The sequence below is a fragment of the Psittacula echo genome, assembly GCF_963264785.1.
Source record: "Psittacula echo genome assembly, chromosome: 4".
Taxonomy (NCBI): domain Eukaryota; kingdom Metazoa; phylum Chordata; class Aves; order Psittaciformes; family Psittacidae; genus Psittacula; species Psittacula echo.
Window position 1 is genome coordinate 103079034 of NC_137738.1, and position 24729 is coordinate 103103762.

General features: G+C 49.0%; 1 protein-coding gene across 1 annotated transcript in view; it reads left to right on the forward strand.

Annotated features, from left to right (window-relative positions):
- Nucleotides 1–1562: 1562 nt before the first annotated feature.
- TNFRSF21 (TNF receptor superfamily member 21) overlaps nucleotides 1563–24729 on the forward strand; it is a gene marked incomplete at its 5' end in the record, with an annotated part of 31308 nt that continues 8141 nt past the window's right edge. The window contains 4 exons of the mRNA XM_080616355.1: nucleotides 1563–1616; nucleotides 7216–7870; nucleotides 9552–10043; nucleotides 23714–23979. Coding sequence (XP_080472481.1) covers nucleotides 1563–1616; nucleotides 7216–7870; nucleotides 9552–10043; nucleotides 23714–23979 — 1467 coding nt within the window. The remainder of the gene's footprint in view (nucleotides 1617–7215; nucleotides 7871–9551; nucleotides 10044–23713; nucleotides 23980–24729) is intronic.

The following is a 24729-nucleotide window of genomic DNA, read 5'->3' on the forward strand; positions in this document are numbered from 1 at the left end:
TACTGCAGGATGGTCCATGAGGGCACTGTCTCTGCTGTAACCACCCTCACATTTCCAGGTAAGCCTCACTCATGCAAGGATGTGTTTGCTCCCTGACACTTCCCTCAATCACAGGGAATGGGCTACATGTTCACAAAATCATCGAATGGTTTGGGTTGGAAGGAACCTTAAAGATCATCCACTTCCAACCCCCGACACAGGCAGGGACACCTTTCCACTAGACCAGGTTGCTCAAAACCCCATCCAACCTGGCCCTGAACACTGCCAGGAATGGGGCAGCCACAGCTTCTCTGGGCAACCTGTGCCAGTGTTTCATGACGCTTGTCATGAGAAATTTCTTCCTTATATCTGGTCTGATGTTGGAGAACAAAGGAAAAAAAAATAACATCACAACCCAAAATGTGATGGTGTTGAACACTCACCACCCTGCCGTTTCCACATGCTCGCATCACCCAAGCAAAACTTTGACAAGGAAAAGAAACTGTGCCTATCCCATTTATAGAGAGGATGGTGGACGGAGATGCTAAAGCAACACACAGCAGAGCTGGAGCAAGCGCATTTCCTACACAGCACTTCCATCCCTTAGGTCCCTGGTGGGTGAGAGATGGTCATCCTTCTGTAGAAGTCCAGGCAGTGAAGGCAATGACACTGCATAGGGTCCTACTTTTACCAAGAGAAAGTAGGGATGGGACAAGGGGAAATGGCTCTAAACTGAAAGAGGGGAGATTTAGATTGGATACTAGGAACAAGTTCTTCCCTGTGAGGGTGGTGAGGCCCTGGCACAGATTGCCCAGAGAAGCTGTGGCTGCCCCATCCCTGGCAGTGTTCAAGGCCAGGTTGGACGGGGCTTGGAGCAACCTGCTCTAGTGGAAGGTGTCCCTTGCCCATGGCAGGAGGCTGGAACTGGATGAGCTGTAAGGTCCAACCCAAACCATTTTGTGATTCCACGATTTTCCATACCCTCAATGTATGGATGCTTGGCACAGGGATAGATTTCGCCTGGCAGAGCAGTGCTATCGCTCCAGTGGAGCGCTGTGTACATGGCCCCGAGCCCCGCGGGACGGCGGGTCACCGGGGTGAACCAGCTGGGGAGCCGCGGCGCGAAGCAGCGCTGAGTTAATACCTCCGGCAGAGCCGGGCGCGGTGTTCCGCCGGCGCGGACCGCCGCGCAGGACGCATGGAGAAAGGGGAGGACGAGGCTCCGCACCGCATGGCGGCGCCTGCAAGCAGCGCGCGGCTCTTCCGCGGCCGCGGATGGAACACGGTGGGGTGGGGCGGGGCGGGGCGGGGGGCGCCCTTGTGCGCGCTCCTGCGCGGGCGGGTGACGCCACAAAGCGCCCCGCCCCGCCGCGCCGCCCCACGTGCGCGCCGCCCCGCCGCGGCAGTGCGCAGCCGGCGGCCCCGCAGGCAGGTGGGAGCGCGGCGGGCGGCAGGGCCCCCGCCCCGGCCGGCCCCCGCCCCGGCCCCGCCATGGGCGCCAGCCCGCGCCGGCCGCCGCTGGCACCGCGACCCGCCGCCTGAGGCAGCCCCGCGGCGCGGCGGATCCGGCCCCGGCCGCCACCATGGGGGCCGCCGCGGCGTGCCCGAGCGCCGCCGTGTTCGCCGGCTTCCTCACGGTGAGTGGAGCGGGGGTGCCGTGCCCCTCCGTCCCTGCGCGCTCCGCGAGTGCAGAGGTGCCGCCGGCGCAAGATCCGCGTATCCGCGGGGTGGGGACGTGCTGCAGTGCGGGACTGCCGCCCGCCCTTCTGCTCGAGAGAGTGTGTGGGGAGTACTGCCTGGCTGGGGGGGGGGCAGGTGGGCAGGGGTGTGTTTTGGGGGTATGCAGGTATTTGGATGTCACCGTCTCTCATTCAGGGGCCCGTACGGTGTGGGTGCTCCCCTGTGCTATCTCTGGGGGATGCTGCCATCCCCAGCCCTGCGGCGAGCACTGGCTGGGTGCGACATCCGCTGCTCCATCCTCGCCGTCCCCTGCAGCATCCTTCCCGCAGCCTTCACCCAGGGCTGCGCCCCACCTTGAAGTCTGAGCAGCTCCGTGTTTTGCCCCCGTGTCCCGCTCCCACTGTTTGGCGCTGGGCTGGGATCCATCCATCCATCCCCTCCTAGCTGCTTTTCTCCACCTTTTGGACAGGCAACAGAATTCACAGCTGCAAACTGCAGGCGTTTGTCCTCACTTAACATAAGAATATTTTCCGGCAGGTTCGCCTCCAGGTTTACCTGCCCGGGTAGGGCCCTTCCCAGTCAAGCGTTTTATGGCTATGTCCTGTTTCTTTGGGAAGAGATGGTAATTCAGTGTGTCAGGCACACGCCGCAGCTGCTGTGGCTGGGTTGTGTAACCGGGGAGTGCACTTGCTCTTGAACTCAAGGTGGATCTTAGCAAGCTGGTGCTGGCTTGACAGGAATCTGTGTAAACAGAAAATAATCTAAAGCTGCGAGAGCATTAGGTGGGAAACAGCCTCCTTGCTTTGAAGGCAAAGGGTTCAGTCGTGGAGCAGCCAGGGTCCGTGCACCATGCTGGCTGGGTGCTCCTGACTGCTGGTTTCCTGCTGGGAGAGGCGAGTGCTGCTGTGTGTCTGGAAGATGAGATGCTGATGGGGACCTTGAGATATAGAGCTCCGGCTGGAGTCCTGGAGGTCAGTCGGGAATGGCTGGTATGGAGGGAAGGGTGGGAGAGTAGCGGGGGAAGTGTGACACAACGGTGTAGGGAAATACAACGGCAATTTTGCAGAATGAATCTGAGACTGAGCAGGCAAGCACAAATGTTGTTTGTGCATGGGTGTACTCAAACCTCTGTGTGTGCTGATGGGATGAGCAAGCGGGCTGTAAGGCAAAACTCCCGTTCGCTCGTGAGCTGGCAGGATGCTCCCATAGCCACCAGTCAGGGGTTTCTTCATCCAGCATCTTCATCTTCAGGATTTTGGGCAATCTCCGTTGTCCTTAGAAGGAATTAATGTCTTTCCAGCCTGATGGAAGTGTTTAAATCAGTAGTTGGTGGGTCTCGTACTGGTGCAGCAAACCTGAATCCGCTTGGCCGCTTGTTTTTTGAGCAATAGCAGCTCAGCAGAGATTGCATAAGTCTGGTGTTGGTCATGGTTTCCCTCACTTGGTGAACGCTTCAGGCTCCCGCTAGCTGCTGTAAGGTAGTTTTCACCATTTCTCTCCATGCCCTTGCCTCAAACTAGTGCGGTGTCACCTTGCTTTGACTGGGGGCTTTTGGGAGCCTGAGGGATTTCATCAGCTTGGAGCACAGCTGTGGCTGCCAGGGGTGCTTTTGAGCCTTGGTCTGCACTGGCTGCAGGGAATAGCTGCTGGGTTTTCCTTCATGGGGACCAGATGTGCTGCTGGTGCTGCTGTTTTGGCAAGTTTGGCTGCTTGAGTTTCGAGATGTAGTAAAGGGACTGCTGAGCAGGGTAAGCCCTGGACTTTTGGTTTCATAAACCCCAAACCAGCTGAAATCGCTGGTTTGCATTGCAAGAAGTAGAAACTTGCTTTGCTCTTCAATACTCTCCTCACGGGCAACTTTTTTGGAGTAACTTGATCCTTTCTACAGTGAGCAAGGCAGGAGGTGGGCTGCTTCTGCCTGCAAAGTTACCATAAAACTTCCAGAACAGTTCATTTGTCTTTCTAGGTTTGGTTTTCAGTTTTTGTCTCTTCTCTTAATGTCACAAGTGACTTCCTGGTGCTGATTAGCAGGGGGTGCAGGCAACCTTCAGGAAGGGTGGCAGGCTGTGCAGCCTATACCTGACCTGTGCCAAGGCATTCCCATGGAGCCTGCTGCCATTTCTACCAAAATCTGCTGGGTTTGCTTGGAAATGGTTCCTAGAGCATCAATTTAGCACTCTTGGTGCTTCTCCTGCTCTTCTCTGCCGGGGGTGCCCTGTGTTTAGCTGCTCGGGTTTCTTTCTTTTCTCTTTCTTTCTTTCTTTTATTTTTCAGGTTTATGGCTGCCTCTCTGCAGGGCTGGCAGCAGGGTGGCACTGTACACAACCCAAATCTATGACTGTCTCGAGGTGTCACCCTGTTTCAAGACACAGATATCTGTTGATCCACTAACTTTCTGCTGGTGTTTTGACTCACTAAGCAGGTTCGGGTCTCAAATGAGCTGTTGCATTCCCAGCCACATCCCCCATTTGTGTGCCCAGGAAGCTTGTAGCCCCCTAAAAGCTATTTACTGTGTGAATTGCCCACTGGGTCTCTCCTGCAGCATGCAGTTATTTAAGAGGGTAATGGAGGCATGGTGTAGATGTGACCATTGAGATAGGGTCATCAAGCTGGATGATGGCAAGGTGGGTCATGCCCACATCTGCTGTGGGGTGCTGCTGGCTTGAGAGTTTGTTTGCAGTGTTTGAACATGAAGATGCCCTTGTTTGAGCCATTTCCCTGACCGAGCCTGATCTGCTTTCCTCGTGCCATAAAACGTCCATGTGTTGGAATAGGTTGAAATGGGTGGGAAGTGTCTTTGCCAGTGTGGTGCAGGGTGTTGGTGCTGAGTTGGGAATGCTTTTTGGGATCATAACAGTCCTGTCCCACTTAATCTTTTTGGCTTCAGTGTTGAGACGTGCTCCTGCATTGGGCACAGACAGCAGCACCGAAACTGCTTGAAACCAAATCTGCTTATTAGTGTTGTCTTGCACCCATTCTTTTTTTCTGTGTTTTTTCTTGTTACTCTATACACTTTATTTAGTATTGGAGTAATGAACTGAAATGCAGTGGCTGAGCAGAGCTTGCTTCATTGCTTTGCTGCTTTCACTACTGAAGCTGGGTGTATCAACCAGAAGGGTTTAGTTTTGCATACGGCTGGATAGTCCTGAGGATGAGGGACCAAACCAGCAGACACCCCTTTTTGTTACAGACATCCTCCTGCTCCTGGCCCCTTCTTTGACAGATCTGAGGGGGGCCAGCCATGAAACCTGAGCAGCTGGGGTATTTTTTAAAGGACTAGAAGTGCCGAACTGAATAAATAATAGATGCTCAGCGTTGCTTAGCCTCCCCTTGTGGGGACTTGCTGCTGTCCCTAAGCTTGCAAGCTTGTCCCTTCAGCCTGCAGCTGAAGAACTGGAGATGTGTGAAAGTTTCATTGCTGCTTTGCTTGAGATCAGGTTAAAAAAACCCAACAACCCAAAAGCGAACAAAACCAAACCTGGTGCAGGTTTGTACAGTACTGGTACAGTAGTGCACGTCCCACTGGCTTTAGTTACCCAGATGAGTGATGGCATGATGGTGAAGATGAAAAGGGAGAACAGGGGGGACTTGAGGCACATGCAAGGTTGTCTGTGGGTTTCCTGAGGTCTGGCTTAATGCAGAGGGAGAAATCAGGATCTTAGACAGCAGCATGCAGGTCATCCCCAGCAAGGCAGGAGAGCTGCTGTGTGTCCTCCCTCTCCAAACACCCTGTCTGCTTGGCACTGTCTTGGGGACAAGGATGAGTGACACAGGTAACCCCCCATACAACCTCCAGCGGCTGCATCCTGCTGAATCTGGTTTGCTAATGCAGGGTTGTGTCATGAAGATTATGGGGGGGGGCAGGGGCAGCGGGCAGGTTTCCTCAGAGCCGTCTAAGCGCTTTGTTAAATAGTGTCTTAGGGGAGGGGAGAAATAAAATACCTCCTGTAAGCCTTTGGTGCCTGCCAGGGCAGCCCTGCTTCGTAATTTGACGTGCTGTAATTAGCCTGGCCGCGGCAGGATCCCCATCAGCTCCTGCGGGCTTGCCTGCTTCTGCCTGCTCTGTAATTGCTGCCGCTTCGGGAGAAAAGCAAATAAAACACTGAAACTCAAGGTGTTTTGTGCAAATCCCGAGCTGTAACTTATTGAGCAGGTGAAACAGCAATGTGCTGTGTGTTTCCAGGAAGCAGCAGACTGCACCAGAAATGCCGCGGCGAGGCTTGCGGCTGTGCTGCGATGTGTCTTCTGCAGAGTCATGTTGTTGGGAGCCTTCTTTTGCCTTTTTTTTTTTTCTTCTGAATTTATTTTTGTTGGCTGGTGGCCCAGAATAGGTAGCAGAGCAAGAGGCGAAGGCTTGTGTAACACAGCCAAGCGATTTATGTGCCTGGCTATGCAGTTGGAAAGTGTTGGGGTCTGTGGTCTTTTTACCTTCAGTGTAGAAAGCAGCTTTGGAAATTCAAGGTAACGTTGGCTCATTCCTCTCTCCCTCTTCTAACTCAGCCTGCTGATGTTTGGAAATGTGCTTTCTATTGATGCCTGCTGTGTGAGGTTGTCAGCCTTTCTTTCGAAATGCCTTTTGTTCTTAGTATCTTATCTCTGCTGGTGTAACTGACATTAAATCTGTTAAATCTGTGGACAAGAAGTCTTTGGCAGGAAGCAGAGGTCTGACTTGGAAGATGGAGTTTCTCTTAGGGATAGAGCAGCGTCGATGCAGAGGAATTGAGGGAATAAAGCCTTGGAAATGTGAATAGGTGGAGATAAACAGATTTGTAGCCATCAGGTAGCCAAGCCCAGCTGGGTGCTGTTTAGTGTCTAAAAACTGGAGACCTTATCTGATGCAGTGAGGAACTGAGCTCCACAAAGAGCTTAAAAATAGCATCAGGTTTCTCTCCTGTTGGTAATGCATCTGATTTAAAGTGGGTTCAGATGTAGTTGGAGACTCAAAGCAGAGCATCTCACCAAACCTTACACAGGGTCTTAAAACTCATGGAAAGGCAGAGGTGCTGAGAAATAGCCCGGTAGTAGCTGCTAGCCTGGATTTTATCACTGTTCGTGTTATTTATTAAAGGTAACTATTTGGACAAGTGCAGATTAACAGATGCAGAGGAGGGAAGTTTTACAGGTCAGAGCTGCCACGGGCATGTGTTTTTGGTGTTCTTGGCAAGCGCCTGGCTTGTGCTGGAGAACCTCAGCCTTGAAATGCAAAGCTGGTCTGAATTCTCCTGAGGTGGCAGGTAGCACGTACCGCTGAAACACAATTAGCGATGTTTACCACCCTGTCAGGGTTGCAGTGTAAATGGTGCTTAGTGTCACTTAGAACCATGGTGTCAGATTTAAGGGATTATAATTGTAGCTGGTGATGTGTTTGGAGAGCGTGGTGCTACCTCTACTGGTTCTCTTCCACTCTGACCCTGCTGAGGTTGCTTCCCTGGGTGTAGTAACACTTCCAAGGTCCCAAGGCTCTGGGACATCCCCTGTGACCCTGCACGGGATTGCTGGCAGAGAGGGCTCCCATCTCATGCTGTTGCTGACTAATATCTCCTGTCTGTCTTCCAGCTGCTCATGCTCCTTGGCACCGCTGATGGTCAGTTGAAGCTGACCTCCGAGCAGAATGCCATCAGCCTTTCCCCTGGCAAGTACCGCCACCTTGACCGTGCCACCAGTCAAGAGCTGATCTGTGATAAATGTCCTGCAGGAACCTATGTGTCTAAACACTGTACAAAGAGTACCTTAAGAGAGTGCAGCCCTTGTCCAGATGGGACCTTTACTAAGCATGAGAACGGCATAGAGCGGTGCCACCCTTGTAGAAAGCCCTGTGAACTGCCGATGATTGAGAAAACTCATTGTACTGCCTTGACTGACCGCGAGTGCACTTGCCTGTCTGGTACGTTTCAGACGAACGATACCTGCGTCCCTTACACGGTGTGCCCGGTCGGCTGGGGCGTCCGTAAGAAAGGAACCGAGACGGAAGACGTTAGGTGCAAGCCGTGCCCTCGTGGTACCTTTTCTGATGTGCCTTCTAGTGTGATGAAGTGCAAAACATACACTGACTGCTTTGGGAAAAACATGGTGGTCATCAAGCCAGGGACAAAGGAGAGTGACAATGTCTGTGGTTCTCCAGCGTCTCTCCCGAACACGTCTTTGACTTCGTCCAGCACCGAAGTGGGTGAAGAGCCCTATGAAGCTCCACCCACTGCTCAGCTTCCCAAAGGTAATGTCCACCACTGAAACACAGATGTGGTTTTGGTTGTGGTATTGCGTTTCCGCCTCGGTCATGGTTGGTTTTAGGCTGTTAAAGGGCAACCTGGTTTAAATTGTGGGTGATGCTTTTGCTTCTTGGCCAGAAGGCAGCTCCAGAGTGCATGAGATTGCCCTCGCTTGTGTTAAACTACATTCAATAACATTTTCACTGGGACTGTAGTAATGATTGAACTTCTGGCCATCCTACTGTTTGAACTGAAAGGACATTACATTCCCAGCCTCATTTCCTGTCTCTGTGTTGTGCTGGCTCAAGTCTCTGTCCATTTGTGGCAAACGTGAGGTGGGATGCAGCAGGAAAACCCATAGGGGAGAGGAGCTTTGTTCTACCGGGCTCCTTCTCTGATGAATTCACTGCTTTCATGCCCATGCTTCCCTTGCTTCATTTCCCCTGTGTATTGGCGTGAATGGGAACCATTGCTAAATGAGCTGCCCAGGAGCCTAGCCTGTCCTATAACATTTTTTCTTCAGAATCTCTAAGATTTCCATTAGTTATCACTGGTGGGGAGGCCCAGGTTAAATTCCCTATTCTCTTGCTTATTTGGAAATGGTACATCATGATAGTCTTTACTGAGATGTGGCTAGTTGCGTTGGTGCTGTAGGACCCCATTTGAGGCAGTGCTCAGCATTCCCTGGGAAGGAGTTCCTTACAGTGTCTTGGATAGGGCATTCTAATTGAAAAAAATGCAACTTTTGATGGTCTGAATGCCTGAGTTGGTAAATACAATAGGGAAGTGTTGACAGTGGTAGACTTCCAGTGACTTTTCCTTGTTAGGTTTCAAAGCTTGATAGTATATTGGTGTGTCATTGGGAAAGGCCAGGAGGTGTTCCCTGAATGTTGAAGTCAACTGTAGACAATTAGGGAAAAGTTAAAGCATTTTCGCTGTTCACATCCTTGTCAGAATGTTTTGGATAACCGGCTCAGAGGCACAGTCTGGTTAGTGGTTACAGCCGCTCTGGCTCAGATGGGATGAGACGTGATCTTCAATTTCCAAAGTAAGCTCTAGTTTTTTGCCACAGCAGCCCTTCCTTTTCTCACCCTGCTTCTATCTGGCTGGGACCTGAGAGCTGTTGGTTGATAAGAAAACTCAGTAAAGATGGAAAGTAGCTCTTCGGAGGAAGTTTGGTGTCTTCTGTTGCTACAGAAACCTGTTTTGTAGTTGATGGCATCCACAGCTGCTTGCAGTGCTGATAAAGAAGCTAGTGCTTCCTTAATAAAACCCAGTAGAAGGATACTAGGCCTCCAAACTGTCCTGTATTTTTAGCCCCCAAAAAACCAAATTCCACAACAGGAGTAAAACTAATGTCTGTAAACCTAAGAAAGAAAAAACTCCCTCAGAAATACTGAATGTGGGACAAACACAGATTGACAACATGCCTTTAAGAACTCATTTTTTTAATTAGCTGCCACTAGTCTTAACCAGCAAGGGTCAATTTTACCTTGAACCTATCTCTGTAACCATACCCATCTGTTCCCAGAGTCAAACCTCAATTTCACCTCTTCCCTTTCTCGCTGTCTGGCGTTGGGTTTCTGTCTGCTGGCCAAGCAGATGCTCAGGCAGGTCTTAGACTGTGATGTGATGCCGTATCGCATCTCCGGTGCTGTGGCACTGAACTCTCTTCTCTTTTCACAGGTCTGAACTCTTCAGTTCCTGGTTTTGTCCCCTCTCCAGTGCCACACATGTCCAGCGGCATGGCGGCCAGCTACTACAATGAAACCTCAGCCAACGAGACAGATAGCGCTGGTGGGACCCTTGCTGGCTCTGGTGCCACCAGCCAGGCACAGAGCTACCGGCACAAGCAGACCAGCCAAGGGTTGGAGAAGCAGCCATCATTAGAGATGGTGGGGGGTGAGAAGTCCAGTGTCCCATACAGACCCCCCCGGCGAGGTCCACCGAATGTCCACCAGCACTTTGACATCAACGAACACTTGCCATGGATGATCGTCCTCTTCTTGCTGCTGGTCCTGGTGGTTATCGTTGTCTGCAGCGTAAGAAAGAGCTCACGGACTCTGAAGAAGGGGCCCAGGCAAGATCCCAGTGCCATTGTGGAAAAAGCTATTATGAAGAAGTCCACCACCCCGACGCAGAACAGAGAGAAGTGGATCTATTACTGCAATGGGCATGGTGAGCAGTAGTGACTGGGGGCCACGGGGGGCTGTGTCCTCTTCAGTGTCCTGTGCGGTGCTTTAGAGGGGCTGACTTCACATCCAGTGACCTGTCTTTTCTAACTTGCTGGGTCTTGTTGCAAGGACAAAGCCCATATACTGGTTCCTTTGTTTCTTCATCTTGGCTTCTCCACCTTCCTGTTCCCATGGTGTGTGTCTGCTCCTGAAGGAAGGGTTAATGGAGGCGATGATACCTACTCACTCCAGCTCCTCTCCTTCTTCCCACCATCTTTGGTAGAAAGGATGTTGAATGAAGGCTCATTTTCCTTCCCCTCTATACCTCTTTCCATTTTTCTTGTTTAGCATACTCCTTATTTTCTTGGTGACTCAGGCATGGATCTGGTTGCCTTTTGTGTCTTCCCTTTTCCCTCACCCCATCTGTTTCTGGGAGGCTGAGTCATCCTGTGCCTCTTGGCAGTGCCTGAGTTTCAGGTTCTTAGCCCTAAATCCTGACTGCTGGCCTGTGTCCCCAGCCCTTTGCCCATGCTGGAAGGTTGTTCTTAAAGGTTCTGTCACAGCTCCATGAGTGCTGTGAAGCCTTCCTGGAAGCTCTGCTTTGTGATGCTTTCTCTTCTTTTGGTGGATGACTTGCTGTCAGCTTTTGATGAGGTTTAAAGATGACCGGTTGTGGTCATTATATTGAAATTTGTAAAAATCAATGGTGGCATGTACATGAACACCAAGGAGCTGTGATCTCCCTAGTAGGATGCATGGTTCTTCCTCACAAAGCTATAGAGGCAGTTTTGCCCCCCCCCCCCTTATCCTGTGTAGACAGCACTGATGAGTCTGTACTTTAGGTTGAGGTTGCTCAACCTTAAACATCCGTTCACAGTTAACCTTTAGAAAAGCACATTTAACAAGGGGGAAGCAAATAAAGAACGGATTGAAAAAAAAGATTGGAAGATTTACAAGATAAGTCTTTGAAAGTCATCCTTGAGTGCTTAAGTACAAAGCAAAGGAGGCTTTGAGTAGGGACGTCTTATGTCATGTACTCTCTTCTCCTTCCTGTTGATTAATAGACGTGCCCTTTGTTTGCCTTCATTAGTGCATTTATGGAACCAGTAAGATCTTGTTGGAATTAGCTTTTTGACTTTTCCTGTGTTTGTGCAACTTGCCAATTTCCTTTTAAATCTTTTGAATTCTTGAGGTGAGGTTTCTTGAGGTTTTTTCCATTTGTGGTAATTTTTTCCAATAACACTTGCACCCTATTGTCTCTAAAATCTGTGGTACCCAAAGCATGGTCCATGAGGCTATGGTGAGTGATCTTCAGTGGAGTTTTAAGCATTATTAGACATCCTTATTTGTGGGCACCACCAGAAATACTACATGGCTTTGGCCATGGTTCACTGACTAAAAGCAGCAGCTTGTTGCTAACTTGTAGTAATATTTTTTTCCTCCAAGACCTAATTACATGTTGGTTGAATTTCTGACTCCTTCCTGATTTTTGGAGCATGTCAGAGCAGGGGCTGAGTTGTATAACCCATTTAAGTATAGCCCATTTAGGTATAACCCCACCTCCCAGCTCTTGTCATCCTTTGAGGGACAGCATAATTCATGGGTCATCCTGTGCTTCCCATGATCAGTCTTTGTCATCCTTTAACAGCTGAATTCAGCTAGTGCATCAGATTCACGAGATAGTTAAGTTTTTCCCGTTGTCTTGGGAAATAAGGTGGATATAACAAAGCAAAACCACACTTAGGTGATAAACTGGCCCAGTTTCTGATCAAGTCTCTCAGGTCTGGAGGCAAATTGCCCTGTTATTCTGGGTTCCTGGCCGGGCAGTTTTTCACATCCCTCCCAGTCATTCTTGCAGCAGTCACGCTGTTTCCATGTTGGCATGGGTGGCTTCATGACTTCCTCATGCCACTGAATGTCCTCAGTTGAACTTTGTGCAATGAAGGCAGACAGACAAGCACAAACCAGTTAATGCTTTGTCTTGCTTTTAGTGCAGCTCTGGTGTTGCCCACATTCTGTTGCATTTGGCAGTCCTGGGGTAGCGGTTGGATTTGGTGATCCTAAAGGTCTTTTCCAACCTAGTTTATTCTACAAGTAGCTGAAAGGGCCTTGCTTGTTAGTTCTTACTTGGTGGTTGTGCTCTGTTATGTCGGATATGGAAATTGCTCTGCTCCATGGTGGTGTATAAATCCCTCTTTGGTTTTCTTATTGAAACGTCTGGCTCTTGAAACTGTTTACTTGAAATGAGAGAAGATGTAATGCCATGGGGAAATTGACCTTTTACTTAATAACTGCCTGTACAGCTAAGATGTACTGCAGAGCTGCAGCGTCATAGCTTAGGTTTCTGCTGCTCTAGCAGTGTTTGTACCCAAGTCATGCTTCATCCTGAAGCAGTGTTTCAGGCAAGGATGAATATAGCTAGGAATAGGCTTCAGGCTATTGCAGAGAGGAAGTCTTTTCCCTCCGGTGCTGCCAGCTTGGATCCCTCCATTGTAGGCACCCAGAGCAAAGCGTCCATAATGTGAGGACCACAGCTGCTCACCACATCTTCAGGCATCAACCTGGTTTGTGGTTGCAGTAGGGGTGTGGAGGGCAAGCAGTTTGGCTTAAATCGTCTGGGGGTGAAGGCCCAGGGTCTGGTATTGGCAGTGCACCCACATCAGTATGACCTCCCTACCTGTACATTGGCTGGCCATGCCGACAAGGGGTTGGGGCACGCTTATCGTCAGGGCAAATCCTGTGTGCGTAGTTGTTGCACAAAGTCTCCCCCCAGCTTCTTCCTAGTTTGCCATCTCCTCCCTCCTAATCCTTTCGGTAAACAGCTTTAACCTTTGAAAGGGAAGACAGAGTCTGACGTAGGCACTGCAGCCTGTGCGTGGAGGAGCTGTACTTGGGTGGATGCCGTTGCAACAGCATCCCACCAGATGGACCTGCAAGGCTTTGCCTCTTTGGAGGATTGTGTTACTATTTGCTTCAAGCCCATCAGCTCTGGGTGAAGCATGGCCAGGGTGGTACTAGCACTGCTAGGTGCTGGAACAAAGACATCTTGCTGTGATTGGGCTGCTTTCCCGAAGAGGCAGATTTTAGGGTGGCAGCAGTGGCTCAAACTCTTGCCCAGTCCCTGAAGGCACTTGCTGTACTGACTTGCTTAAATAGTTGAGATAGGTGTGCAATCCTGAACAGCAGTTGTTGTCATGGGGCGTTTCACTTGTCCTCATCTCCCCGTGCACTGATGTCTCTGCCCTGTGTTCTCTCTAGTCATAGTACATGCCTTAAATAACAACCCAAACCTAAAAATAGCAGTAGCTTGGGAGGCTGGTGTTAAAACTAGACCTGTGTCCTTAACGTGGATATATTCCAGCCAGGGCAGCAAATGCTGACGATTGTCACTGGATTAAATGGCTCAGAGGTCTAGGAAGAGCTTGTGATGACTAACAGCCTGAGTTAGCAGCCAGCCTACCTCCACATGTGTCCTCATGTCCATCTGCACAGCAGGGACACGTAGATAAGCCCCAAAGTCTCATCTATACGGGGTTGAGGAGGTAGAGCAACACCAACAGTGCAGCTGTGGTTGGAGAAATTAGATCTCTTTTGCTGCTTCAGCTGGCTCTTGCATTGTAGGCATGCAGATGGGAATCCAAAGGGGAAAAGCAGTTTGCCAATGATTTCCAAAGAAATTATCGATGTGGTGCCTGAATGACGTGGTACTGGGCTGATAGTGCTCTGTGGTTTTAACCTTGTACAACTACTTTCTTTTAGAAGATCAAGAATAGCCTACGAACTCGAAATGCTTTGTTCTAAGCAATCGCTTTATTTTAGCAAATACGCATTTCCTTTTTTCAGCTCAGGGTAAGGAATTGATCTTGCAGAAACCTTTCAGTCAAAATTGAGTGTTGGAGTCTGTCTCTTGAACATCTTGGAAATGCCAAATTTGGCATCAGTCTATGCCAAACATGAAGATGTGCTTGAAATCATCTTGCAGAAATTGCTGATAGTTTGACTTTTGACTTTCACCCATTGAGTAGCAGAGGATGAAAGGCAAAGATTGTGTAAAATGTTATGGGTTTGGGTAAAATCTGTGTAGAAGGAGCTGCCTGAAGCGATGTGACAAGAGGCAAGAAGGGAGTTTGGTGATTTATTTTTTCCTGGAGTTGAAAGTCTGAAGAGCAGATCTTGGCAGCACTGGCCTGGCATGAGATTCCACTTCCCTTTAATTTTTCTTCAAGTCCTGTAATTGCACATTATTGCAGTGGGTGGTGAAAGCGAAGCGAGGAAGTCTCTTGTTAAATAATCAGAGAAATAAACTGTTCTGCAGAAGCTGTTTGCAGCTGAGATGGAGCTGAGGCTTGACTATCAGTAGAAGACCATATACTGAAAATGGCTCAGTGGGGAGTTGAGGGGTGGTGCTGGAAAGATGAGGAATGTTAGGATCTGAGGACCTTGGTTGCTCAGTTGTTGGGATGCCTGGTTGTCGGCACACTGGGAGCTAGAATCTTCTTGGTTGGCAGCTCATAGGGAATAGTCCTTGGTGTGCAGCTTGTTTGGTGTAGAACCAGGGCTAGGCTTGAGCTTGTTCTGCTCCCAAGGAAGTCATTGAGGGTGTTGAAGAGGGTGTTACCTCCTTGTACCTCAGAGAACCTGATGCTGTAGGTCTGAAGCTTCCCCTTGTGAATATAACCAATGTGTGTGTTTGGCAGTATGCATCAAGACATCTGGGTCACTGTGGGTTTGTCCTCATGTGGAATTAGATACTCATTTATGGTTAGTGTTGGAAGAGGTTTACTGCTTGATTCTTTTGCTTTTAAAACAATGGCACCTTAACTAAAAAAGCTCACATGTAACTAATCTTTTCTATAGATCACCTAATGAAGGGAAGCAAGTGCATGGAAACAACACAGCAGGGGATATTCTTTCTCAAGCCTGGTGTCCCTCACTATTCAACTTAAATAAGGAAACATGGCTGCAGGCATGGCATCTGCAGCTCCACAGGGTTACAGCTCTACAGAGCTCTACAGAGACTGGATGCTACTTGAGGACCCCTCCTTAGTGCTTGTTTTAGTAAATGAGATGAAAGCCACTTAGTGTAGTGATTTTGTTTTGTAGAGGTGGTTTTCCCTTCTATCAACTCCTGAACGGGTCACAGCTTGGTGTCAGGAGCATCACACTGGAAGGCAGGGTGAGGATGGAGGAGCTGATGTGGAAATGCACCCCTGGGGACTCTGTATCACAGTATCACAGTATCACAGTATGTTAGAGATTGGAAGGGACCTCAAAAGATCATCTAGTCCAATCCCCCTGCCGGAGCAGGAACACCTAGATGAGGTTACACAGGAATGTGTCCAGGCAGGTTTTGAATGTCTCCAGAGAAGGAGACTCCACAACCCCCCTGGGCAGCCTGTTCCAGTGTTCTGTCACCAGAACCAGTTGTCTCCTCAACACATCTGCAGAGCGTAGGGATAAGCAATGGGATTGAAAGCTTCGCCAGTCTAAGACTGTGGTGGCCTCATGGTTTTGTGCCCAGGTAGGGAAGAGATGGCCGGCAGCATCTAGTGAGGGCAGGTCCGCCCATTGCTGTTAATGTAATTTGGTAATTGCTCTTACGTCTGGAAAGGGGCAGCCCTGGGCTTGTGTGTGAATCCTAATGTTTGCACTAGCAGACAGAGCATGAGGTGAGAGCTTGTTTGTCTACCTGCCAAAACAGAGAGACAGAAGGTGTTGGTGGTCTTTGAATGTCAGCCTGTCCACCTCTGCGAAGTGAGACCTGAGCAGAAAGGGAGCTTATTAAATTGGAAAGGGCAGGTATGTACTGGGCACCATGATGAATACAGATGCTGTGATACTGCTGAGCCTTAAAACAGGAATGCTCCCTCACTGCAGCTTGTTCATCTGCCCTGGAGCTCTGCCTTTCATGCTGTGTTTGCTCCAACACAGGTATGATGCTCTGCTTTGGGGTGGGATGAAGCAACTCCTCATCTGCAGCACAAGCCTCTGCCTTGGGAGCTTTGGGCTGACATCTGATGAGTTCAAAACATCACCTGCCTCAAACTATTCAATTCTGCTCAGGTTTGCTCCAAACTCATCCTTGACCTTTTGGGAAGCTCTGTGGTTCCCAGAGGGTGTGTGCAGGAGCTGACCAAGCTTCATGGTGAAAGGGAACCTGGGGAAATGCAAATGATGGAGGCTGCTGTTCCTCTAAGAGAGGAGGAAATCTAATCATGTGCAGATCTATCATATCTCGCTTTTCAGCCTTATTGCATTAGTAGACCTGAAGACCAGTGCTTGATCATTTTCAGTGCATGTATCTCCATGAGCCATCTATCCACAGCGTGCGCAGGGCTGTGCGAAGCTGCTATGAGAAGCTGGTGTATTTGCTCCAAAATCTGCTAAAAAGCAAAATTATCCCATGGCCAAAATTCCTGGGTGGTCCTTGGATTAATTTAATAAGGGATCAGGATTTGTGGCTGCGTGTTAGGTGTAGGCCTGAGTGTCGGAAGCAGGGCAGCTCTGCTGCAGAGAGGAGTGTTGTCCTTGTAGAAAAACACACTGAGCACAGGGTTGTTTTGCCAAGCCCCGAGCACTGGTTTCTGTGCTGGGAGGGCTGTGATTTCTCACTTCAGCAGGGCTTTTACACATAACTCCTCGAATAACAAGGCAGGCTTTTTATTTTGATCCTTTCCCTTCACTGGCCAAGGCTTTGTCTGGGTTGGGGGGAAATGCAGGAGGCAAATTTAATCCTCAGGTTGGCATCCACGGATGTCTGGATATTTATATGGCTGTGGCAGTGTGCTTGCTCAGGGTTACCAGCTGTCCGAGAGGGTTATAATGGAGATTAACTCTGTGCAAGCCGTTTAAAATTTTATAATTACATAAAATACTTATGATGGACGTTCCCTTTTAAACTAAAGGAGGAGCAAGTCTGCTCTGCAGGTCCCCAGTGCCATCACGGGGACGCAGAGGGAGCATCACGTGGTAGTGGGCAGGAGCACATAGAGGTCCCAGGAGGGCTGGACCAAGGGTGCTCTTATAGAAGTGACTTTCCATGGAGGGAAAGGGAAGTCTTGTCTCCTGCTGACCGTCAGGTTCCTCGGTCTGAGACATGTTCATAACCACATGTGGCTGATCACAGATATTCCTCCACTGCCTGGTTTGGTTGAGTTGTATTCCAGAGTGTGGGAAGTCTTTGTCAGGAGTCCCTTTCCTGCCCTGCAAGATTTTTGTTTTCTTAAAAAAACCCCACAAACATCACCATTTAGTGGTTTGTTGCTCAAACAGTGGTTGCTGAGGATGTGACTCACTGGCTGCTGGGAGGGTCTGATACCAGCACTGTCCTCTGTGGAGGAAATAGCAAATTGCTAACAAGTATTCTTACATGTGTCCTTTCCTTCAGTTTGGACAAAGGCTCCTGTTAGACTTGTGAAAACACTTGTGTTGGAAGGGACCTTAAAGCTCATCTAGCTCCATTGTCAGGGACACCTTCTGCTAGACCAGGTTGCTCCAAGCCCTGTCCAACCTGGCCTTGAACACTGCCAGGGATGGGGCAGCCACAGCTTCTCTGGGCAACCTGTGCCAGGGCCTCACTGCCCTCACAGGGAAAAATGTTTGCCTAATACCAGGTGTAAATCTCCCCTCTGTCAGTTTAAAGGCATTCCGCCTTGTCCTATCCTTACATGCCCTCGTAAAACATCCCTCACCAGCTTTCCTGTAGGCTCTCTAGGTACTGGAAGCTATTCTAAGGTCTCCCCAGACGCTTCTCTTCTCCAGGCTGAACAATCCCAAATCTCAGCCTGACACCATAGCAGAGGTGCTCCAGCCCTCTTGAGCATCTTTGTGGCCTTCTCTGGACTCTCTCCAACAGGTCCACATCCTCTTTATGTTGGAGGCCCAGAGCTGGGTACAGGACTGCAGGTGGGGTCTCATGCAAGCAGGGAGTATCATCTCATTTGACCTGCTGGTCATGCAGCCCAGGATGTGGTTGGCTTTCTGAGTTGTGAATGTGCATTGTGGATTCATGCCCAATCTTTCATCCACCAGCATCCCAAGTCCTTCTTGGTACAGCTGCTCTCAATCCCTTAGTCCATCAGCTTGTGCTGATACCAGTGATTGTCCTGACCAATGTGTAGGACCTTGCACATCTTTAAAATTTTCCCCTTTTAGGATCTGGAATATATCTGGCAGGGCAGTAGCAGGGGGGGAGGGGGTACTGAGTTTCCAGCAACTGCCCTTTTTTGGTGGAGGTTGGTGACATTTTCACATTTTGGAAAGGTATTTGTGTCAGGGATTCGGGATTTCTAAGTCCTTTGGCTGAGCCGTTGTGTCTCATCAGCTGGAGTTCGGATGTGCCACATTCTGACTTGCTTGTACATGCAGTCTCTTCATTTGTGCTCAGAGGTAAAAATAGGCTGCTGTGGCTGTGTTTCGCATGAGTCAAGAGGATACTTGGAGGAGGTAGGTGGGCTGAGCTCAGGAGCAGAGCTGAGTTTGCAGTGATTTGGAGCCCTTATCTGAATGTAAGGGAGGGTTTGGCTGCATCACTGTGGTTCTCAAATTTGACTTGCATGTGCCCTTCAGCTGTGCTCTCCACCTGTGATGCTTCATCCTCAAGGTCTGTGCAAGTGTCAGAATCAAAAATCGGGATTTGTCACTGCGTGTGGCATACAAATTAATATCACCTATCTCTGGAAAACCTGTCTCAGTAGGTAGGTGGTGGAAGCTCCACGTGCTCTAGCTCAGATTGGTACTGGGATGCTGGAGGTCAGTTCCTGCAGGTTTTGTGGGTAGACTGGTGGGACTTGGCCCTACTGAAGAAGGGCTGGAGTGTGGAATCTCCAGAAATCCAGCCTTTCTGAAAACTCAGGAACCCCAGCAGATGAGCTGCTGCTAGATGAGACCATGTGTGCTACAGATCCTGGAGAACCTCCTGAGTTTTGCTTCCCAGCTGTGTAAGACAGCCTGTAAGTATCATAGAATGGTTTGGGTTGGAAAGGACCTTAAATCATCTAGTTCCACCCCCTGGCGTGGGCAGGGGCACCTTCTTCTATACCACGTTTCTCAAAGCCCTGTGCAGCCTGGCCTTGAACATTGCTAAGGATGAGGTATTCACAGCTTCCTTGTTACTCACAGCATCACTTGAATCGATGTGTTAGTAGTTTTCTCTGTGCTATATCCCTTCATTATTTATGGGATGGGAGGACCTATGGTTTGGAAGGGCTCTGTAGCCTCGAGATTTCCCCTTCAAGGTGGCAGCTCCTCAACAAGCACTCTTCTGAAAAGAACAAATGAACGTTTGGCTAGAGCTCCAGAAATGAAAATGATGATGGCTTTTTGTTTGTCAGAGGGTGGGGAGAGGAAGGAACCGAAGCTCCCCTGTGGCTAGGCTGTGGTTAGACTTTGCTGTATCTGTTGCCAGGTGCTTGGGTGTAGCATTCTGGCTTCCACTCCTCGTGAGTTTGCTTGAAGAGATGAAAAATGTAACGGCAGAAAAGAGAAATAGTCTCTTGCAGGTATTGTACATAAGCATGCCAGTGCTGCTGGTCATGGCCCTGTGCCGCACTGGCCTCCTGCCCCACTTGAGGCCAAGCGATTGCTGAAGAACTGGGTTTGTGTCCAACCTGTAAATAGCAGGGGTATGGGAAGTGAGTGAGGCTTGTTCAGAACAAGCTCATGAGAGTCATCAAAGCTCAGCCAAGTCCCGTGTGCGTGTGTGGTGACTACTTTGGTGATGTTCACGAGTGCAAGGAGTGACTGTTCTGTTCACACCAAACTGTGTACCGCAGTGAGGCAGCAGCCAGCTGAAGGAAATGGAAATGGGTAGGAAAAATCTTAAACCAGGCTCAAGGAAGTCACTGAAATAAACTGAAATGCATTTATGGGGAAGATGGGGGTGAAGATGAGCAATGTGTTTAGAGAGACCTGCCTATAGATTGTCCCTACCTCTCCAGGAAGGTCCTCCCTTCAGCGTACACTGCTGGATGTGTGTATTCAGCAGTGCTCTTTGCTTTTGCTGTCTACAGGCATCTGTCTGCTCTGGACTTGTCTCCATTTGTCTCTGTTTGCTCTGGCTGTAGACATGCCTGGTTGCGCCCATGTTCCTTTGTGTGTACATTCATCTTTGGGCTTTACATTTGCCTGTTCAGAGCATGCTGGCTTTGTCCTGGCTTGAAGGGGAGTTCTTCATGGCTCTGGGGTTATCACCACTTTAAAATATTGGGTGGTTATGTGGATTAGCCCATTCAAACATTTAGAGAAATCCAATGTTCAGATGATGGCAATTGAAATGCCATCTGCTAAGGTGCTTAAGACGTGCATGGATGTCTTGGATCCATCAGATATTGTTGTTGCCTTCTATGGGATGGCCATGGCACACACAGCTCTGCTGAAAGCAGCCATGGGGGTTTCACAGCAAGGGCTCCTGTTTAATTCCAGTGTCGGAGGCAAGCAAAAGCTGGGTGATAAATGGTGATGGTTCCCGGTGGTGGTGATGGAGAGTGTAGTGATGCCTCCTACATTAGCAGTACAGTGGTGGCAGCTCTCCCAGGCTGTTTCCATGGCCCCCAATAAAAAAAGGATGACTCAGGTTGTTCTCTGGTACTTGCCAACTCAGGGCAGCTTTAGCATCACACCGGTGTGGCTGTAACCAGCCTTGTGTGGGAAGCGTGAAGTGGGTGAATTAAAGCACTGTCCCTGCTGCGCTCAGCCATTTTACTTGGGATTGGTGGGGTTTGGAGGGCTTTGAGCTTCATCATGCAGATGAGCATGGTAGGAGAAGGTCCAAACGGTTTGGTGGCAGGGGGGACCCAGGACCAAAGGTGGAGCTGAGGTTTTTTGCTCTATGCAGTCTGGTGGGCATCTTCCCATCCCAGCGGATGCTCCAGCACTGTTACTACTCTTCAGAGTAACTTACAGGGCTTCTGGAAATATGGAGGTAGTAGGACTGTAAGCTCATTACAAGCATTAACATTTTCTTTAGTTTGAGCAGTAATACTTGGCAGTGTGCAGCCACAACTTGTCATATAATGGTTTTAAATCTTATTTTTCAAGAACAGAGGGAGCAATGGTTTTCTAACTGACTGGAGCCAAAGCTGTGCTCACGTCTGTGTCTGTTCTGTATCTCTCTGTTTTGTTTGCCCGATATTGTAGTAGTTGTGGTGAACATATGGGACTTAAATTCATTTAATAGTTGCAAGAAAATGAGTTTAAGGTTCTTATATTATTAAGGTAGACGTTTCCAAATTCGTTTTTAATGGAACATTTGTTCTCCAAAGATTATTACACGCCATTAAATCCTCTGCTGCCTGGTGCATTCTCGTGCCCTGGGATATTATTGCCAAGGGATATAACATGTTTATGGGGCCACTTTGTTGAACAATGAGATTAAATATACTGAACTTGACAATGTCGGCAGGAGCATGAGCACTCTTTCATAAATCTTGTGCAAGAACATTTGGGCATAAATATCATGCCACCGCATGAAACTGGTACAAGTCAGGTTGCGACCAGCTGAAGACTCTTCTCACCAGTACAGCAGCTGTAAATAGTGGGATTTATCAGCATGAAATACGTAGATGGGAACAGGTAGTTTATAGGCTTTTCGTTTCCTGGGAGGACTAGGTGCACCATGCAGGCATCATAAACCAGCAAATTATATTTTAATGCTTCTGTATGACTGACACACATGGGTGTAGGTGGAGCTCCCACCCAGCTCTAATGCTTCATCTCATTGCAGGGCACCACAGGGGGACTCAACCCTGCTTATCTCGTGTGTGTGTGTGTGTGTGTGTGTGTGTGTGTGTGTATATGTATATATATAATAGGCAGCATTATCTATATATCTGTATATATCACTCAAGCCAGGAAAACGTAACCCCTAAGTATGAGAGTAGAAAAAGCTCTGCAAGATTAATGCACTACTATTTATGCATTATCTAGAGATGTATCTCACTGCATTAATTGCTACCTATCTATAGATATATATAATAAGTAGTACCAGACCTGCTCATCCCTCTGCATTGCTGTCACTACCTTGGTGCACAAGCCTTGCAAAGCTTTTTCTATCCTTGTATTCAGGGTTTTATTTTGTTCCCTTGGGTGGCTGGGTGATAAAATTAAGCGTCAGCTGCATAAACCTGGCATTTTGCTGCTTTTATGTCAACAGCAGTGGAATTTGCTGGTTTAAAGGATCCAATTCAAAGCCTGAGTTGGCTTTTGGGCTTCTTGCTGACACAGGGTGTGATACCCAAAGGTGCAGGGCTTGGCTGCTGGCATGATTTGTGTTGTCTGCCCTACTTGAGCAGGACTGATGGCTAACCCAGATGCAAAGGCATCGAGTTGAGAGAAATTGGAAGCCTGGAACCTCACAACCTTGAACTGAGGATTGTTAGTCTTCATCTGAGTAATGGGAAGAGTTAACAAGACCAGGCTTAATTCCTGCTACATAAGGATATGTAAAAATATATATCTCATCTATCTGTATATATATACGGACATCACATGTATAAAGAAGGCGATACAAACTGTACAGCCTGGTACATATTTATATATACATATATTAAGATATATCAGTATATCTCTATCAGTTTGTATAGCTTATATATATATCTATATCTATCTATCTATTTGGCTGTATTAGGGCTGTGACCTGAAGGTTTGATCTAACTTGGTCTAGAAACTGTTAAATTTTAGGCCATTGGAAAAGACCTTGCCTCTGATATTCTTCATAAGCAGCTGCTTTTGCTGACACAACTGTGGTGCCTGAGGAGGGAAAGAGAAATAGTCCCTGTAGCGATGGAAGTGGTGCTGGCTTATGAAGAAACCTGAGGTGTGGTTGCTTCTCTGGAAAAAGTGAGTTTCTCTTTGCAGCTTGCCTACACCCAACCCTTCATGTGGTTGCTGGAAACAAGGTGTTGCTCAGTTTGATAGAACAGGGTTAATTAGCTATTATGGAGGAGCTATGGCATTATTTGAAGGTTTAACTCCTGGCCTCTTAGTAGTTTCAAGAATAAGCATGCTGTTTGCATTGCCCCTGAAGCTATGGGAAGTAAACCCTCACTGTCTTGACCCATCATGTCTCAAAGGCTTTTCTGAGGGAAACCCTTCTTTTGCTCTTCAGATCCCCTACCAGACCTTGCATTCACCCAATGCTTCTGTCCCATAACTGAGTCATCCGACCAGTCTGCACTGGAAACAGCTCTAAATGCGATCTGTTGTGGAAATACTTGTTTGTATAGAGATGCTTTGATGACTCACCTGTTAATCCAGCTCCCGTTTAAACTGGTGGCTGCAGTGCAGGTGTATGGGCAAGCACGTTGCCATATCCCCTGTTCCTGCAGCCATGTGGTGGCTGAGTACAAGGGGTTTTTCTGTGCCGAAGAGTGCAGGAAATTAATGTGGTTAATTTTAGTGTGTGTTTGCCTTGATTGGAGTGACCTATGGGTCTGTCACCCTTTACATGAATGGCAGGTGGTGAGGACATTGCAGGTGCTTGTCTGCAGGGCTCATTGCAGCCTGGACTCATGAACAGTCTTAAAAATAATGATAATATTAAAATCTCCAAACAAAGACCAACCAAAGAAAAACAAAGCAGGGATGGGATGGGGAGAAGCTTTGCTAAAGTTTAGGTCTGCAGTGCCAGGAGGCTGCAGACCCCTGTGCCTCACCTGTAGCTCTTCTGCCCCACAGGCATTGACATCCTGAAGCTGGTGGCAGCCCAGGTGGGGAGCCAGTGGAAGGACATCTACCAGTTCCTGTGCAACGCCAGTGAGCGTGAGGTGGCAGCTTTCTCCAATGGCTACGCGGCTGACCACGAGCGCGCCTACGCCGCTTTGCAGCACTGGACCATCCGCGGCCCCGAGGCCAGCCTGGCGCAGCTCATCAGTGCCCTCCGCCAGCACCGGCGCAATGACGTGGTGGAGAAGATCCGAGGCCTGATGGAGGACACCACACCGGTAACGATGGGCTGGGTTTTGTGTGCTCTTGTCTGATGCAGTGCATGTCTTGTCTGGCTATGGCAAGCGTGAGACCCCGACTGCATCATCAAGCTTAGCTCATAGCCAAATAGCTGGACACCATCTCCCCCTGGAGCTTCTCAGGGGCTTATAATTAAGCTTTATATTACTTTTGAGTTTTGCCAAAGTTTGCTCAAAACCTTGTCAAAGTTTTGACAAACTCTTGAGTCCCAGGTGTTGTGGTTTGCATGTAGTTTTGAAGGTCGGCAGGAGAAGCTGGTACTTGAGCCCTTATATTGGGGATGATCAACCTTAGGTGCTGGCCATTGCCCTGTCTGGAAGGTCTTGGACCGGTTGCTGTGCTAAAGCAGTATGTGGGATGTAAAAGCGTGGAAGCACCCCGGGGTGCAGACTCAGCATGGTAGCACATTGTGCACCCCGGGGTGCAGACTCAGCATGGTAGCACATTGTGTTTCTGCAAGGTTTTACTTGCTGTAACCTGTTTGCCTCCTCCCCCTGAACTGGCTGCTGCACTGTGGATGCGGGTGGTGATAGAATGGCCCTGGGAGGGATAGAGAAAGCTGTGGAAAGCAGCTTGTGCAAGGGAGGCTGAATCCCTGGAGCCTCATGCCAGTGGCTGAGCTGCACTACAGCATCCAGATTGTGAGCGGATGGGGCAGCCGACTGCTCAATGCGTGGAGCAGGCAGGGAGATTGATTTTGGGTTTTTTCTAATCTGCTGGTTGGAAAG